General features: G+C 39.5%; 1 protein-coding gene across 2 annotated transcripts in view; it reads left to right on the top strand.

The window, feature by feature from the left end:
* PLS1 (plastin 1) overlaps positions 1–18,535 on the top strand; it is a 95,421-nt gene that overhangs the window by 64,485 nt on the left and 12,401 nt on the right. For both annotated transcript variants that reach the window (XM_063442503.1, XM_063442504.1), the window contains 6 exons: positions 463–652; positions 7,885–7,963; positions 8,408–8,522; positions 12,587–12,720; positions 15,071–15,194; positions 17,932–18,056. In XM_063442503.1, the coding sequence (XP_063298573.1) occupies positions 463–652; positions 7,885–7,963; positions 8,408–8,522; positions 12,587–12,720; positions 15,071–15,194; positions 17,932–18,056 (767 nt within the window). The remainder of the gene's footprint in view (positions 1–462; positions 653–7,884; positions 7,964–8,407; positions 8,523–12,586; positions 12,721–15,070; positions 15,195–17,931; positions 18,057–18,535) is intronic.

Genomic DNA, 18,535 nt, shown 5'->3' with positions numbered 1-18,535 from the left:
CTGAGAGTGCCAAACTGCTTCCTGTGAGAGGGAAACAAGCTCCTCTACTCCGGAGGGGCTAGGGGGTCAATGTGACACATGGAGGTTCTGAGGGGAGTTAAGGAGACACATGGAGGAGGTCAATGAGACACATGGAGTGGCTGGGGTGTAATTAGACACATGGAGGGGCTGTGGGGGTTAATGGGACACATGGCTGGGTTGGAATGAGACACATGGAGTGACTGGGAGGTTAATTAGACACATCGAGTGGCTGTGGGGGTAATGAGACACATTGAGGGGCTGGGGGGGTGATTAATGACACACATAAAGTGGCTGAGGGGGGTTTCTGACACCCATTGAGTGGCTGGGGGGTTAATGAGACACATGGTAGGGGGTTGGAGGGGGGGCACAAGTCTTACCTAGGTCACAAAATAGTCTTGTACAGACCCTGCCTCTATCTGATCTTTCCCATCTATTTGGCAGGAAACAAATGATTTGAAGAGGGCACATTGCATGCTCCAACAAGCTGAAAAACTTGGCTGCAGACAATTTGTTTCTCCATCAGATGTTGTCTCTGGAAACCCTAAGCTCAATTTGGCTTTTGTTGCAAATTTGTTTAACATGTACCCAGCTCTGCATAAAGTCGATGGGTTTGATCTGAACCACATAGAAGGTAAGCTCTTTTGAACACACACAATCGTTTTCCTTAATCTCAGGAGCTACAGTTGCAATCAAAATTATTCAATCTCCATTGAATATCAGGTTTATTGTCAAAATGTACAGACTTTCAGCTGTTTGTAATGAACAAATCAAACAAAAGAAATTGAAATAGCTCAACACAACAAATGCTTCAAATTCAAATGAAAATGCAACTTATAATGACTTCTCCAGTCTCAACATTATTCAACCCTCTGAATAGAATCTTTTACAACAGCATAAATATGCAAAACAGGTGTTGTCCCAGTCTCAAGTACACCTGATGCAACTAATCAAGGGCTTGATTAGTTGCACCAGGTGTGCTTAAGCTGGAACTCTTGAAATACCTGAATTGACTAGGGCGTTTGTTGAGTGTCACGGTTGACTGCATGTTAGAAATAAGTCAAAAGAATGGTCCACAAAGTTAAAGCGAAACTATGCAAAGTTGTTTTCATTGCGCTATAGCTTCCCCCTCCCTCGTACCCCCCACCCTTCCGTTGTGCAGAAGGTGTTAAAAACCCTTTTCTGTCACTTACCTCAGTCCAGCACCAATGTCCCTTGGCGCTGGCTTGGGTCTGCCTTTCACTCCTCCCCGGCTAACATCAGTCAGCGGGGAGACCTAATGCACATGTGCGGCAATGGCCGCACTCGCATTAGGATTTCCCCATAGGAAAGCTTTATACAATGCTTTCCTATGGGGTTTTGGGTGATGCTGGATGACCCCTAATGGCTTGGTAGTCCTTCTAGTGCCTGTTTAGTAGTCAGCTACTATAGGTGGAGGTAAACCACCAAGCTTATTATATCTTAAAAACTGCAATAATTAGCTTTGCAGGGTTAAGGCACCTGGGACAGTGCACCCAGACCACTTCAATTAGATGAAGTGGCCTGGGTGCCTCTAGTGTCCCTTTAAGAGAAGAGATCATCACCCTTCACAAACAAGGAACAGGATACAAAAAGATAGCAAAGGCACTGAATGTTCTAGATACACCGTTGGAAGCATAGTTGGCAAGTTCAAGTTGAAGGAACAGTGGTTACACTACCTCGACAAGTCAGAAAAAAGAAGCTATCAATGGCTTCATCCAGATTTCTGAGAAAGCAGGCTGGAAAAGCCCTTGAGTGACTGCAAAAGACCCGCAGCAAGACTTGGTTGCAACATACACTGAGGCTTCAGTGAGTACAGTAAGGTGCATATTAAACACAGAAGGCTTCCATGCCAGATCTCCAAGGCATACACCACTACTGACCCAAAAGCACAAGAAAAGTCAACTCATAATTAAGCTTATAATTAAGCCACAGAAGTTTTGGGATTCTGTTCTGTGGAGCGGTGAAACAAAACTGGAAGATTTCAGTTCAATGGATCAGCGGTATGTCTAGAGGAAGAAGAATGAAGCATAGGCTGAAAAGAACACTCTGCCTACAGTTAAGCATGGGGGTGGCTTGGTGATGCTCCAGGGCTGCTTTGCATCTTCTGGCACTGGAAACCAGGGTTTGGAAGGCAAGATGGTATCAGGAAATTCTAGGAGAAAACATCATGCCGTCTGTGAGGAAGCCGAAGTTTGGGCGTCATTGGACCTACCAAGAAGACAATGATACCAAGCATACCTCAAGTTCCACCAAATCTTACTTACAAAAGATGTCCTGAAAAATTCTACAGTAACCTGACTTGAACCACAGAGGCAGGCAGACAGTCACACACACACGCGCAGGCAGACAGTCACACACACAGAGTCAGACACAGTCACACACAATTACAGTCACACACACAGGCAGACAGTCACACACACACACACACACAGTTACAGTCACACACACACACACACACAGTTACAGTCCCATATACAGTTACAGTCACACACGCAGTTACCTCTGTCCATTATGGGTTGGAACTTGGAAGGGACGAGTGGAGGCAGTGCAGCTCCTGGAGTCTGGATGTTGGGGAAGCAGGGACTCCTGTGCAGCAATCACCCGGCATGTCTTCTGGGCGGTTTAGCCCTGCCCTGCCATCATTTAGCCCCGCCTCTGCTATATTTTAGCCATGCCCCAATCACACAACAAGCCCCGCCCCCACCGCAATGTTTTTTTTTTTATTTATAATTCTGGGTGGAAAAAACTAGGGGGGGGGGGGGGGAGGCACAAGGGAGGGTACGGCATGATGTAGTGGGGTCATGGCCCTCTCTAGAACCCCTGTAGCGAGATGCTTGCCATGATGGGGTTGAGTAATTTTGAGACTGGAGAAGTCATTATAGGTTGCCTTTTCAGTTGAATTTAGGGAAACTACTTGAAGCATTTGTTGTGTTGATATATTTCAATTGCTTTTGTTTGATTTGTTCATTTCAAACAGCTGAACATAAACCTGATTTTCAATGGGGAAGGTTGAATCATTTTGATTACGCATGTACGTCATTTGCGTTAATAAGTGAAATTGAAAGAGCATCTCTCCGTGTTACTTTTTCTTGCTGAAAGATTGTAAGAAAGATTAATCCCATCCCTAACCTCATCAAAAGTGCAATTCACTGCAACATGATGGTGTGCTATTGTGAATACACTCACATTTTAGTGTTAAAGGTCAGAATTTCAGTTGTGTTGTTTCTAGTGTACAGCAATGTTTTACATGCATATCCCATAGCATTATATACAGTCTTGTTACATATTATGTATGAAGGTCATTTTGTTTTTATCAGCGTATAAAATCAAGTGGATGTCATCTCGATGCCGCACACCTAATGACACACGTAGTGCCACACACCTGTGCCAGCCTGCACTTACGCTACTTACGACACTCTGCTAGTTATTTTTTTGTGGTGAACCTGTATTTTTCATTGATAATGCAGATTTTCCTATTCCCTTTATGAATGACAGATTTCACCCCTCCTCATGTAGGTACTGTACTATATTTGCTGTTATTTTTCTGAGTGATTTCTTTGATTTCCTACCTCCTGAGTGATCATTTTATGTATTTCAGTGCGCTCTATGCATGGGTGCATAGACAGACACGTGTCTGTGTTGTAACAACAAAAAAGTGTTTTTACCATAATGTCATGTATACTTAGGACTAAGGTGATTTTTTTTTTTTTAATATTAACTTTGGTTTATCATTTATCGTTTTATTCACTAAAGCATGTTGCAAGTTTAATGCCAAATTAGTCAATGTAACCAATTTTCTTATCCTAGTTTTTGGAATTTGGTTTTCGATTCACTACAATACACTTTAGTGAATAAACCCATATGAGTGAAAATAATGTAAAATAAAAAAAAAATGAATTGCAATGCACCAAATATATTTCACAAGTCTTTCAGTTAACAATTTGATGTATGCCCAATGACTCACAATCATCTACTTTGAATTATCTTCCTATCAATACAGTAGTTGGGTTGCTAGATACCTGAGTGACAAATCTTAGCAAATGCTTCTCAGCTCTACAAGACTTTAAACAGAGGGCATGTTAGGGCATTTGCTCCAACTAATCTTACACCTATAAATGACCTAGCATGTGCACAGAATAATGCAAATATTTGTGGGAACTCATGGGAAAATAATATATATACGTAATCGGTTGGATCAGCTAATGACCGCAATCTGAACAAAAACATGAAACTCGGCATGCTTCATAAGAGCTATATTTAACAAGGAGCTTGTACAAAATTCAAAACTAATAAAACGTTCTTGTAAAGGTACACATCAAACATCACTGACAGTAAGCTTCCTAGTGTTTACATTTTAGTATCAATCCAAACAAAATAACAGACATGTTATGATCCACAGGCTATCTTTGCTTTTGTTAGCTCAGGTGGTCTGTCATACTTCTGCTTTGCCATGCTCTGTTTTAATAAAAAAAATATTTATTGTGTTTAAATCTGGCCTGTTCTCCAGAGCAACTTCAAAGTCCTTGATAATCATAACTAAGAATGTGTAAAGCATAAAATCACAATCCCTATTTTTTTTTTCCTGCTTTTTTAGGACAATAGGGTGAAATTAATTTTGAAACCATCTGGAAATGGTTTACATCATAGCAGTGGTTTCTAACTAAGACCTCAGTTTAATATCTGTGGATAAGCTTTTCGAATAATTTACAATTTTTGGATAAACTATGAAAATGGCTTTAAATATTGTGATACATTTTCATTTTCAAATATTTTGATATTTTTTTATTTTTTTTTTACATTTTGTATTTTTGTTGTGCATATACTTACAAACAGGCTAGCAATAGCACGACAGCATTTGCAAGGAATTAAAAGACAACATTGTGAGGTATGTACATGGCGTATAACGGATCTGCGCATTTTTTTTAAATAATGACAGGCTAATCACAAAAGGCATATTAACAGGTCTGTCAGTAGGAAGTTAATACATAAACCACAAGCAAGTTTGGCTAATCTGACTGACTTGTAGTAGGTAGGAGTAGTATAATAAACACATGCTAAATCTCAGGGAAAGGCTAACTGCCCAAACTAAGCAAAATGCTAAAACATAGATATTTGTGCCACTGGCTGGTGCTGAGTAAAATGTATATGGCTATTTAAACATATGTAGCGCGTTGGGAAACGCCATCGCATAGTGCGCTTGTTTAACACGTGTGCTGTCCTTGACAGGTGACAAGCTATGCAATTCTCTTCTAGTCCCCCATTTCAGGGTGCTTAAAGTATAGTGAAAGAAAGAACGAACAAACAGATGAAAAGTTACCATAATAAAAACTGTTAGAGGCCCTCAAGTTCCTATTCACTATCGTTAAATGCTACTTTAACATGTAAAGCCCATCACATCAATGCATAACAAAGGACATATAGCAATAGCAGGAGGAGTGTATTAGAGCAGGTTTAGAGACACAGGGTGAGCTATAGAGAGCGCTATGCCATCAGTAGGTTACATGATAGTCCCATAGTGTAGACTGGGGTGTTGCCACGTTGGAGAAACTTGCCCAACCTATGCCGGCTGTTGGCATGCACAGGACATTGGTGCTGGTAGAGTCCGAGAAGTTGGCAGAGGAGGCACTGGGGGACAGCCCTCCTGCCCCAGGCCAGCATCAATGATCCACGGACTCAGAGGCTCAAAGAGTCCAAGCCATGCCCCATATTGGAGAGACAGAAGACCCTGGTGTTGTGTCTCCGCTGGAAGCAGGTGGTCAGTGCGCCAGGGTCTTGCCCTTAGTATCCTTTGGCCTAGGTGGGCTTGAACAGGGGTTTCTTGTTCTTGGGACAGAGAAGTGCCCTGTGGTGTCCCACCACCCCCACTCCTCACTCCTTTCCCGGTCTCCTGTTCAGGCTGATGTGACAGAGCAGTGACCTGTCTAGCCTCCACGGTGGCCCAAAAGTGGTCAAATATTGTGTCCAGTCGCTGTAGGGACTTTTCTACAAAGTTGAGTTGCGGCCTCCCTTGCTGCGTGTGCAGTGTATTGCTAGCACCTGAGTCTGCCGCCATCTTGAGTAGGTGGGTTGCGGAGTACACAAATTCACTGTCAGTGACACAGGGTCTCGCTTGTGTAGAAGGCCAGCCAGTGTGTCAGTCCAAAGGAGGGGATGGGGGGAGCTGTAGCTTTTACTGTGGAAGCTCAGTGCCACAAGGTACAGGCAAGCGGCCGTCTTGCCTGTCCGACGTTCACACTAGGCCTCACTCGCACCACTGGGGATTGCAGAGGGGAGGGAGCAAGCTGTATGAATGCCCTTAAGTGCTCCGGTATGCTTCAGGCACATTTAGATCACAAAATAAGGGCTGCAGGGTGTGCTAGAACTCGAGTAATGGGCTCAATATAATACTTGAAGCTGGAGCGCAAAGAAAACACTTCCAGTAGCCATGCTGCTCAGGCCCCACCCCCATATTTTGATAATTTTTTTTATATATGGCATTCTTTTTTATATTTTAATATTGTGAAAATAATAATTTAAAGTTTATAAAAAAAATATTCAATCATCTCAAAAGCTTATACAACAATATTAAATTGAGATCTCAGTCCTGATGGCACCTCAACAATCCAGAATTTAAGCATTTCCAAATTATGTTACAGTTGAGATATTAACCAAATGGACTATTTTGGTGCCTTGATGCCGGAATTGGGAAGCACTATTGTTTGTTGCTAGCAAGTGGACAGCTTAGTAGATTTGGAAACTGCACAACAGTGCAACCACAGTTCCCTAGTGATCACCACGAATAAGGGTGTTTTTCTCAATAACTACATGAAATCTCATTATTTAAAATATACAGTATTCAATATATGCCTTAACACTTAATGACATTGGTTTTAGACTTACAATGTCCAAGATCATGTTTTTTTTTTAAAGCCTTGCATTTCATATTTGCATGTACCTGATCTTCACATGACATTGCATGCATGTCAACTCCTTGACACAGCATGAAAATGCATGAGATATTATGTAATTAATGCTTTCAACTAATATTGCATTGCAAATATTGAATTGTTCTTCTGTTATTTCAGTATTTTTATTCTCCGGCCAGTGAATGAAATGTGAATACTTTGGGTTACTAGCAGTTTAATTTCTTGTATTTCTTCATATGGACACCAGAACTGTTACATGTGTGTGTGTGTTACACATGTTATTTTGAGTTGCTTTTTAATATTGTTTCTGGTTCATCTGGTTTTGCAACAGTTTGGCAGTCTGCGCTTGGTCATGTTTTACTTATAATTATTATTATACCAGTACAGAGCAATCCTAATTATGCAATACATTCTAACATGAAAAATACAGCTCTATTATGGGAATGTTATGAATGGGTAATCGTTATATGCTCTTCAATGTCAGCCCTCATAGACAATATCCTCCTGCTGCTTATGATTCTCCACAATTTGCAACTAAGTTTAAGCCTATTCCATCGCGTGCAACCCGATAGCAGACCATATTTTATTATCTAAATAGTTTGTACATATTTTTCTGCGTTTAGAATACTGTTTCACCAATCTGGTGAATATTTATAAAAAATAAAATAAAAAAAAAAAAATACATTAGATACATACAGAAATGTATTCTAATTAGTTTACCGCAATTTTGTCTGCAACTTGTCTTTCAAGAATACTTCAAATACTATAGTTGTAATCTGTCTTAATTGAGCATTGTATAAATCTGTACAACTGATCACAGGAACGGTATTCTCATAATGGTAGGATCTATTGTGTGCCTAGAAACACAGTGTGTGAAGGTGGCACTGGATGTGTTCAGTATTATATGTGTGTTAACTAAACTTCTCATCTACTCCTCTAGGGGAAACCAATGAGGAGAGAACATTCCGAAATTGGATGAATTCTCTAGGAGTAAACCCATATGTCAATCACTTATACAGGTACATCAGGACTTTGCTAAACATCAATCAGTGAAGTTGAAAGCTGGTTATCCACTATCCTTTTCTACATGAAAGCTCCATACCCTTTGTGGTTTACAATGTAGTGAAATGAAATTGCAAACCTCTGGCTAAAATAATCAAGCTACTACTGTAAAGGTTTGGCAAATTTGCTCATATTGCCTAAATTTCCCAGTTAGGTTTCAGTTCACAACAATTTGGTATTAATTGAGTAAACCTGAATATACTTTTAATATACTTTTAGCAATCCTAGGCAGACAATGATTATAGTTTAAATGTGATGGAGTTTGCTCTATAAAATGTATTCCACAAACATCGGAATTGCCAGGGTTCCCCAGCACTGCTCTGTATTATATTCCATATGGCTTAAAACAGGTTATAAATGTTTTTCACAGTTACACGTGTTAATTTCCTTCTCATTTGCAGTGACTTGACTGATGCATTAGTGATATTCCAGTTGTATGAGCGAATCCGACAGCCAGTGAGCTGGGATCGTGTTAACAAGCCCCCATTTTCAGCTCTTGGGGGACACATGAAGAAGGTTTGTAATGATACACAAGTGTATGCATGATTTTTGTTTTTGTAATTGTTACCAAAATTTTAATTGAAAATAGAAAACCAACATTTGTGATTTGATATCCACTAGGAGACGTTAAATGTACCTATGAAAATGTGATATAAAGCCACAGAAACATACCTTGGCTAGAATCTAAAAGGTTGAAAATGATGTGTTTCCATAAAGCTTATGATGGAGACAAGTGTTCTTAAATGTATCACAAACATATACAGTCAATAGCATCAATGCTTTTCCTCTATTGTTTCCGTAGAAATTGTGTATCATATGGAAAAGTACATATACTGGTAGACTAATATTAATTAATTTCTTGGGGATGATAGTGGGAATTTCAGTAGTATCTATAAACCAATATAAAAGTTATTTTTTTATGAGGAAGTAAATGAAATTTTACTACCCATATAACTAAACAGATTAAATTAAACAACTTTAATACATAGTCTTTTTCCCCCCCAAAAAATACACATCAAACTAAATATGATCTATATCATAATTGGTGGGAAAAAAAAACATATTATCCATAAACTCAGACTCAAATCACTTTGAGTAGCTGCTCTGGCTACAGTGTATAGCTCCCACGTATGAAAACAAACAATACAGTTACCCCCTTACTATCTCAAACTCCAGTGTGCACCTTTAAATATGTTAAATATTTTTTTCATTTTTTTTAGTACCACTTTTGGTTGTTAAGGGATGGCTCACATACCAACACAGACCTCTGTTATTGTAAAAATTCACATAGTTAACTATTGGTGTAGGATTCGCCTTTCTGTTGGCAAGTGAGCTTACATTTTATGGATGTAATAGGACCTAAATAAACCTCTGTTACATGAAAATGTGTACTGGGGTTTAGGATAGTGCATAGTTACCATATTTCACCATCACTAGTGAATCTAGTAAAATATTGTCCCTACTTATCAACACATCAACAAGTTATATTAGAGTAACATATTCAGTTTGTTCTTTGGATTTTTTTTTTCTTTTGGTGTTTTAAGGGATCCATAGTTGTGCATCTATTTTGCACAAAAGAAAAGATGTCGAACTGCAGTGTTCTACACAAAAGCAAATGCAAGGGCTGTCATGTTTTGAGTTTTTTTTCTGGTAGACCTCCTGTAAGGTGCCTTATAACGCGGTACCCATTAAATTGAAGAAAATGAATTTGGATTCAAAGTACGTATTAGGGAAGCACTTTTGATCCAATTACTGTTTTTAAAAAAAACCTAGGTCAACTAATCATATTTTATCCATATCATAGCTCACATATGTCAGCCGTTGCTGAAAATGCAGAATCCAGAAGTAAATGTTAAGAAGCAAAGGACTTAGCATGCACATTAAGGAAAGATGAGATGGGGCAGTATGGAAACGTCTGTAAGAGGCAGACTGCATTCTGCGTTAAATAGTACAATCAAAATCCTAGTGAATATATAGAGATCACTATAGAACAATACTTTCTGTCCGTGTCAGGGTGGACCTAATCATCTATCTATGCTTCCATTTTACCCGCCCTTCCTGTGAATGCTGGGTCTCTAATTTTTATAACGGTTAAATTTGGTTATTTAAAAAAATTCAAGGAAGTACTTTTTAAAAAAAAAAACAAATCTGTGGCAATAGCAGTGACTGTGGACCATACATGTTTTTCAAGTTTGCCTTTATGAACTATGCATCTTTGCTGTGTAAAAACCTAGAAATAAAAACAGCAAAAAGGAAAATTAATACTAGTGCGATTGAACACTCATTCTCAGAAATACTGGAATACATTCTCTTCCCATTGGGAAATAAATGAAATTTATTATGAGCTATTGAAATTACAGTTTGTCTAGCAAACACCATAAAGAACGGCACGTGACAAAGCACACATATCATGTCACTCTTACTTTCCAATCCACGTTTGTTGGGGTTCTCTTAGCTATAGACCAAAGCAGGGGTTTGGATCTATAAACTAAGAAGTAATCAAGAGGCCACTTTTCCACTTTTTAAGGGTCACTTCGCTATGTAGATGAATGTTAACACACATCATCATACTCTCAAGTGACCAGTTATTATACAACAGCTCTCCAAAGATATTTCCAATTGCACCACATTTAAGGCCCATCAGTCAGAATGATTTATAATAATGAAGCAATATTGCTCTTTTTACACATAGCATGGTTTTTACTTTTATGAAAGGCAATGAAATACATATATCTTCACAACACAGAGCTATCAACTTTTATTTCTTCTGGTGTACAGTAATGGATCACTAATAATAGAAGCCATGACCCTCCCTCCATCACAATTCTAAGAAAAACCATTGGAGAGATCCCTGTTGTGTATTTTCTGCTGTTACCAACAACAGCTTGTGTCTGTTTATTTTAGAAAAATTTTGGCTGCCTGACCCAAACAGTTTATTTTATTACAATACCCTAAAGGATGTGATCTGTGCAAATAAAACAGGAATACAAATCAAAAAAGGAAAACCTATATGTGCAGCAAGCCATAAAAGTCTGAAAATGCTGTTTTTAATCCTTTGCATATTTTACTACCCATTACATGTAATGTGTATGTATTATGCTTGTGTTTTTATACTGTATCGAAAAGCATTGATTAGCTGAACGTTCTCTATAAGGAGCGAGGTCTCCTATAGGTATAGATAAATCCACATGGACAAAATTTCCAAACAGCAAAATAAATATAATGAAAGAAATCAAAGCATGGCCTGAAAAGAAAAATATCAAGATACCAAGAAACAAAAAAAAAAAGGTGGGGGGATGACAAAACATGCTTGGCATTTAATTTCTAGGTTCTTCTCCCCACACTTTTGTCTTTGTATATGGAAGGTGTTTCGTGCTATTATTTCATTCATTTTATTACATTTATATTGCTTTTTGGAAATTGTTTCCATGTGCACACATTTTTAGAGAAAGTTCAGTTTCTCTGATGGACAGGCTGAAAGCATGTTTCCCTCAAGCATTGACTATCCCTTATTTGAACATTTATTCCCCGTAACATGGACTATCCCTTATTTGAACATTTATTCCCCCTAACATGGACTATCCCTTATTTGGACATTTATTCCCCCTAACATGGACTATCCCTTATTTGGACATTTATTCCCCCTAACATGGACTATCCCTTATTTGGACATTTATTCCCCCTAACATGGACTATCCCTTATTTGGACATTTATTCCCCCTAACATGGACTATCCCTTATTTGGACATTTATTCCCCCTAACATGGACTATCCCTTATTTGGACATTTATTCCCACTAACATGGACTATCCCTTATTTGGACATTTATTCCCCCTAACATGGACTATCCCTTATTTGGACATTTATTCCCACTAACATGGACTAACCCTTATTTGGACATTTATTCCCCCTAACATGGACTATCCCTTATTTGGACATTTTTTCCCCCTAACATGGACTATCCTTTATTTGGACATTTATTCTCCCTAACATGGACTATCCCTTATTTGGACATTAAATCTCCCTAACATGGACTATCCCTTATTTGGACATTTTTTCCCCCTAACATGGACTATCCTTTATTTGGACATTTATTCTCCCTAACATGGACTATCCCTTATTTGGACATTTATTCTCCCTAACATGGACTATCCCTTATTTGGACATTTATTCCCCCTAACATGGACTATCCCTTATTTGGACTTTTATTCCCCCTAACATGGACTATCCCTTATTTGGACTTTTATTCTCTCTAACATGGACTATCCCTTATTTGGACATTTATTCCCCCTAACAGGGACTATCCCTTATTTGGACATTTATTCTCCCTAACATGGACTATCCCTTATTTGGACATTTATTCCCCCTAACATGGACTATCCCTTATTTGGACTTTTATTCTCTCTAACATGGACTATCCCTTATTTGGACATTTATTCCCCCTAACATGGACTATCCCTTATTTGGACATTTATTCTCCCTAACATGGACTATCCCTTATTTGGACATTTATTCCCCCTAACATGGACTATCCCTTATTTGGACATTTATTTCCCGTAACATTTATTTGCTTTCTTTAGATAGAGAATTGCAATTACGCTGTTGAGATTGGGAGAAGTAAAGCCAGATTTTCTCTAGTGGGTATTTGTGGCCACGATTTACATGAGGGCAACCGCACACTCACTCTGGCATTAGTGTGGCAGCTGATGAGAAGGTAAGCCTGCAATGTGAAACATAATTTAAACCTGTACAAAAATATGGTATGAATAATATTTGTCAACTTGCAGACTTTATTGTACACATATATAGCAGAGCAGAAAGCTGTGAGCACATTGTTAGCCTGTGAAAACAGATACCTTCACAGGGAAAAACAAATATGTGATGCAAAATTGTAAAAACAAATATGTGATGCAAAAGTACACAGATTAGCTTGAAAAAGCATACTGTGAATGTGCAGCTCTTTATAGTGGAGTTTGTTGTGACATTTTCTAACAGATGGTGATCATTTTCAAAGCTTCTCCAAAAGAATTAAAGGATCACTATAGGGTCAGGAACAGAAACATGTATTCCTGACCCTATAGTGCTAAATCCACCATTTAGGTGGCTTGCCCCCCCTTAGCCCCCTTATAAAAGTTTAAAACTCACCTTATTTCCAGCACCGCGCGCGTCTGCCGGGACTGGCTCCGCCCCCTTTGTGACATAAACAAAATGGGCGATTTCTAGCCAATTTTTTTTAGCTAAAATCGGCATGGGGCGGGACCAAATGCCATTTTGGCCAATCAGGACCTCTCTATGAGGAAAATTCAGCGTATCCACGCAGAGCGTGGGGACGCTGAATGGCAGGGCTGCTTACTGTGCAGCTCTGAGCCAGGAAGCCCCTCCAGTGGCCACTTGGAGTGGCCACTTGGAGGTGTCCCTAGGGGCAATGTAAACACTGCCTTTTCTCTGAAAAGGCAGTGTTTACATGGAAATGCCTGAAGGGAGCTATCATACTCACCAGAACAACTACATTAAGCTGTAGTTGTTCTGGTGACTATAGTGTCCCTTTAATTTGAGACCTATACTCATGAGCACCAGCTAGAGGGCGCTGTTGACTTGCATTAGGTTTTCAAACCACGGAATGTCTTACAGCGACTGTAAGTGAAAACACACTGTAATCTCACAGATTCGCTGGCTAGCTTGTCTAATCGAAGAAAAAGTAATTCTTCATACATTAATACTTTCACAGCTGGATAAAGATAAAGAACATTTTAAGATACAGAATGTAGAACACAAGCATTTGAATTGTCAAGGTTACTCACCCCTTCCCAACAGGATACATTAGAGGAACATTTTAGTGTTTGGATTACAAAGATGTGTTCCTCAGCCCCTTCTTCCCCCATCCTTTCCCCCATGCCCCCACTCCATTTAAACTCTGTGAAACTCCAGGAAGCGCCTCTAGTGGCTGTCTGGTTGACTTGAGGCAATATTCGCACTGCAATGTTAAATTGTAGTTTCTCTAATGACATGAGATGAAGCGTCTTTGTCCCTTTAAGAGCACTAGACCCTTGCTGTGCTTCTAGTTATACACCCTAGATACACCCTAGATGACTTGAGGCAATATTCGCACTGCAATGTTAAATTGTAGTTTCTCTAATGACATGAAGCGTCTTTGTCCCTTTAAGAGCACTAGACCCTTGCTGTGCTTCTAGTTATACACCCTAGATACTTGTTGCATTTACCATTATGTAACAGTTAATACTTGCTATATTCCATTAGGCACACTGGATACTTACCTCTTTTCCCTTTAGATATTGTAGAGATTTTCCAGTTTCCCATTAGACGTTGTAGCTATTTGGCACTTTTTTTATTTGTTGCACTTGATACCAGCTACATTTACCATTAGACATACTAGTATTTGCCATCATGTATTTTTTGCCATACGAGATATTTACTACATTTCTAATTAGACAAGCCTGGTACTTGCTGCATTTCCCATTGGCACTAGATAATCACCACCCTCTGTTTCCTGTTCATCACACTTAATGTTTCCTCCTCTTGGGAACTGTAAACCTTCCGCAGCATTTCTCTTTCATTTCCCATTGGAGGCATTGAAAGCTTATTACAAGTATCATGACCACTTCAGTGTTTTGAAGTGGTAATGATGCATAGAGCCTGTATGTACAGGATTTCAGTATGAAACACTCCACATATAGAAATATTGCAAGATGTAACTCCACCTCTGGCAGCATCATTAGCTAGTCCCAGGCTGGCTAATGTTCATCCTGTGATTATATTTCTTTGCACAGAAACTCATTCATTGGCTGAGAGCACTCAGCCAACATTCTATGGCAATGAATGACCAACATGATCATTCATTTTCTAATAAATGTGCCTGAACTACTGAAGTGTCTGGGCCTTTTCGCTAGTATAGATATTTTTGTTTGTAAGGATTGTGCTAACCCATGGTCTGGTTTAGCACCTGTAGCCTATGTGGATTGAGTGTGGTTCCTATTTTGTATTTTGTATAATTAGTTGTGTCCTAATGAAAAGTGATCTTTGAGTTCATTCCTGTCCTTTACTAGGTACACTTTAAATGTTTTAGTTGACCTGGGAGAAGGTGAAAGGATTGATGACCGAATTATCGTACAGTGGATAAATGAAACACTTGCTAATGCAGGCAAGAAGACCTTTATCACCAGCTTTAAGGTAATCAAAACCATATTCCACAGGTTAAATAAAATAGTTCATGGTTAAGGAGACAGGGACACTGCACGCAAAACACTTCAATGAGATAAAGTGGTCTGGGTGCCTATAGTGTCCCTTTAAAAGCCCTTAAGGACACATGACATGTGTGACATGTCATGATTCCCTTTTATTGGTCCTTAAGGGGTTAAGTACTTCTTCCGTTCATAATGTTAAGAGCTCATATTTTAACATATTTCTATTACCTGCTGAGACCATCAATCATGTTTCAGTGGGTGTTGCACTTGCTGTAAGATACACCTCTTCTGCATACAGACACATAGCTAGATCATTTGTCACCTATGGATAAAATCAATTTCCCCTCTGCCACCAAATTTTAAACTTTTGTGAGTCGCTTTCACACCCACTCAATCTTTTGTGTGTGTGTATGTATCTCCTGACCCTTCTTGTGTGTATATCCTAATCACCATTTCAACCTTATGTGTCTCTTAAACCTTTATTTTGCTTGTGTCTCTTAACTAGGTGTTCTCTTTGACTCCGACCTCTACTTCAAGCCTCATGTTCAATCTATCGCCAAATCCTGTCATTTCAAAAACATTGCGCGCATCCGCCCCTACTTAACGCCAGATGCGACTAAGGTGTTGGTCCATTCCACTGTCCTTTCTCGTCTTGACTACTGTAATCCACTTCTCAGTGGTCTTACGTGCTCCCAACTTGCGCCGTTACAGTCCATAATGAATGCGGCAGCGAGGCTTATCTTCCTGTCCGCCCGCACCTCCCATGCCTCACCCTTCTGTTAGTCCCTACATTGGCTTCCTATAAAATATAGAGCTCAATTTAAAATTCTGGTTCTTGCTTTTAAATCTCTACATAATGCTGCCCCCACCTATCTATCCTCCCTTATACACAAGTATGTCCCGTCTAGGCCCTTACGATCTGCTGAAGACTTATGTCTATCTTCTGTCCGTACTCCCACCTCTGATGCTCGCCTTCAAGATTTCTCGAGGGCTGCACCGTTCCTGTGGAACTCGCTTCCCTCCTTCGTTAGATGCTCACCCAGTCTCCACTCCTTCAAAAAATTGTTAAAAACCCACTTCTTCATAAAAGCGTATCAATTAAACTGTTAATATCTCCTGACTGATTCCTCTTCTGCAACTGTCACTAGTCTAATACTATCCTTACCTTTTTGTGTCATTTTACCCCACTCCCTCTAGCATGTAAGCTCATTTAGCAGGGCCCTCAACCCCTCTGTTTCTGTGTGTCCAACTTGTCTGGTTACAACTACATGTCTGTTCATCCACCCATTGTAAAGCGCTGCGGAATTTGACGGCGCTCTATAAATATCATAATAATAATAATAATAATAATGTATCTCTTAACCCCTTTATCTTTTCTCTGTTTCTTAACCTTCTAACCGTTTGTCTCCAACATACATACATACATACATACATACATACATACATAGACAGTGACATGTAAGCATACAAAGGTATGCAATTATACATACAGTCACATATAGAGACACACAATCACACAGTTGTAACGTAAACAATTACATGATTATACAAACAATTACTTATACATGCAAATACCTAGACACACAGTCACATACATACATACAGACGAACACAGTCACATTAACACGCACATAGCTAAACAAACATACACAGTCAAACACACCACACACATAGTTACAAACAAAGTTACAGCCACACACATAATCATAGGCACACAGTCATAAATATTGTCACTGTTACAGGGACACACAATCACACAAACAGCTACAATCACACACACACAGTAACCAAAGCTTCCTCGAGTTCTACCTCTATGGGCTCGGGTGGCAGGGGTGGTGCGGAGGCAGGAGCACATTCCTTGGTGCCTAGTGGTCGTGGAAGCAGGGACTGCTTCCTGCTTTTCCATCCGCATATCGTTTTTGGTACCGGATGATGTGAAAGCATGGCTGGGTTGGTGGAATGGGAACGGGTAATGGCATCATCACGCCCTCTTCATTTGGCTCCCACCTGCATATCCCTAATTAGGAACCACAGGCCTGCTTCACATAACAGGTTAAAAGTCCACAACACGTTGTTGGCTGTGTGTAAATAAAATGTATCTGGTCTCTTGCTCCATTCTCAGATTACCTGTCAAAGCTGCTTTGATAAACCAGTCTGTTTCTCTCCTCCCTCCATGCTTGCTGCTGCTGTGACACAGAGCCTGCCCCTCCTCCCTTCTTCCCTTTGTATGCATCCATCCCTTAGGCTGGATTCAAGAAGGCATGCCCAGAGAAGGGATTCCCTGGTAGCAGAAATGCAGAGCACAGTCTTCTTATCTCCGTGCCAATTAGCACAGACTGAACTACTTAGACAAGGGTTGTTTTTTAAACTCTAATTTTAGAGAAATTTAGACATTTGCTAACGATTCTGCTGGTACAATATATAGATGAACTTTTATTTTGTATCATTTAAGATTAAGTGTCACACAAGTTTCACTGTCATTACAGTTACCCTTTAATAGAAAAAATATCTGACCCATTTAAGGAATAGTAGTATATTTTATATTTTACAATGATATTTATGCCCAGCAAGGAATGCTTCTCAATCTTGAGATTTGTTAAAAATCTATTGAAAAGGTCACTGGTTTTCAGTGAATCATTTTCATAATCTACACAGAAAAAAAACTTATACGTGTTCTCCATTGGTATTGTATTAATTGTTCGTGTTTGTTTGCTACCTTTTAGGATAAATCCATTAATACTAGCTTGCCTGTGTTGGATTTAATTGATGCCATCGCACCCAAAGCAATTAATCCAGAGATGGTAAAAAGAGAAAACCTTTCAGAATCAGACAAACTGAACAACGCAAAGTAAGTTCTTGCAACCAGTGCATTCTATAGCAATCATTCGTTAAACAGGCCATCCAAGTCAAATTAGGTTTTCATAATTTATGACGTGTTGAGGGAAAATGCTGTGCATTGGAGTACATTACAATTGTTACGGTTACCCTTAGGCTTGCTGAGAGCTGGACCGCTTAGTCGTCTGGATTCCTAGTTGCTGAAGAGGGGAGAGCTGCTTTCCATAGTATTCCATATGAGTCCTGTAAGTGTAGAATAATCCCACTAGCTATAGCATAGCTAGGATACCTTTCTGCCCAAAAAACGAGTCGAGGCTGCGATTTGAGGGTCAAGTAAGAACTGAGGTCTGGAACACCCAGCCTGCTTTTTATTACAGTCAGGTACACACAGACCCCTCCCAGGGGGAGGTATAAAATAACCAATAACAGCATAGTACAGCCCCCTGGTGCCCTCCCCTCCGCTTGGGAGATAATTGAGTTTCCTACTGTATC

This window comes from Pelobates fuscus, chromosome 2 (genome assembly GCF_036172605.1).
Source record: "Pelobates fuscus isolate aPelFus1 chromosome 2, aPelFus1.pri, whole genome shotgun sequence".
Classification (NCBI taxonomy): Eukaryota; Metazoa; Chordata; class Amphibia; order Anura; family Pelobatidae; genus Pelobates; species Pelobates fuscus.
This window is presented reverse-complemented; position numbering and strand designations above follow the sequence as displayed.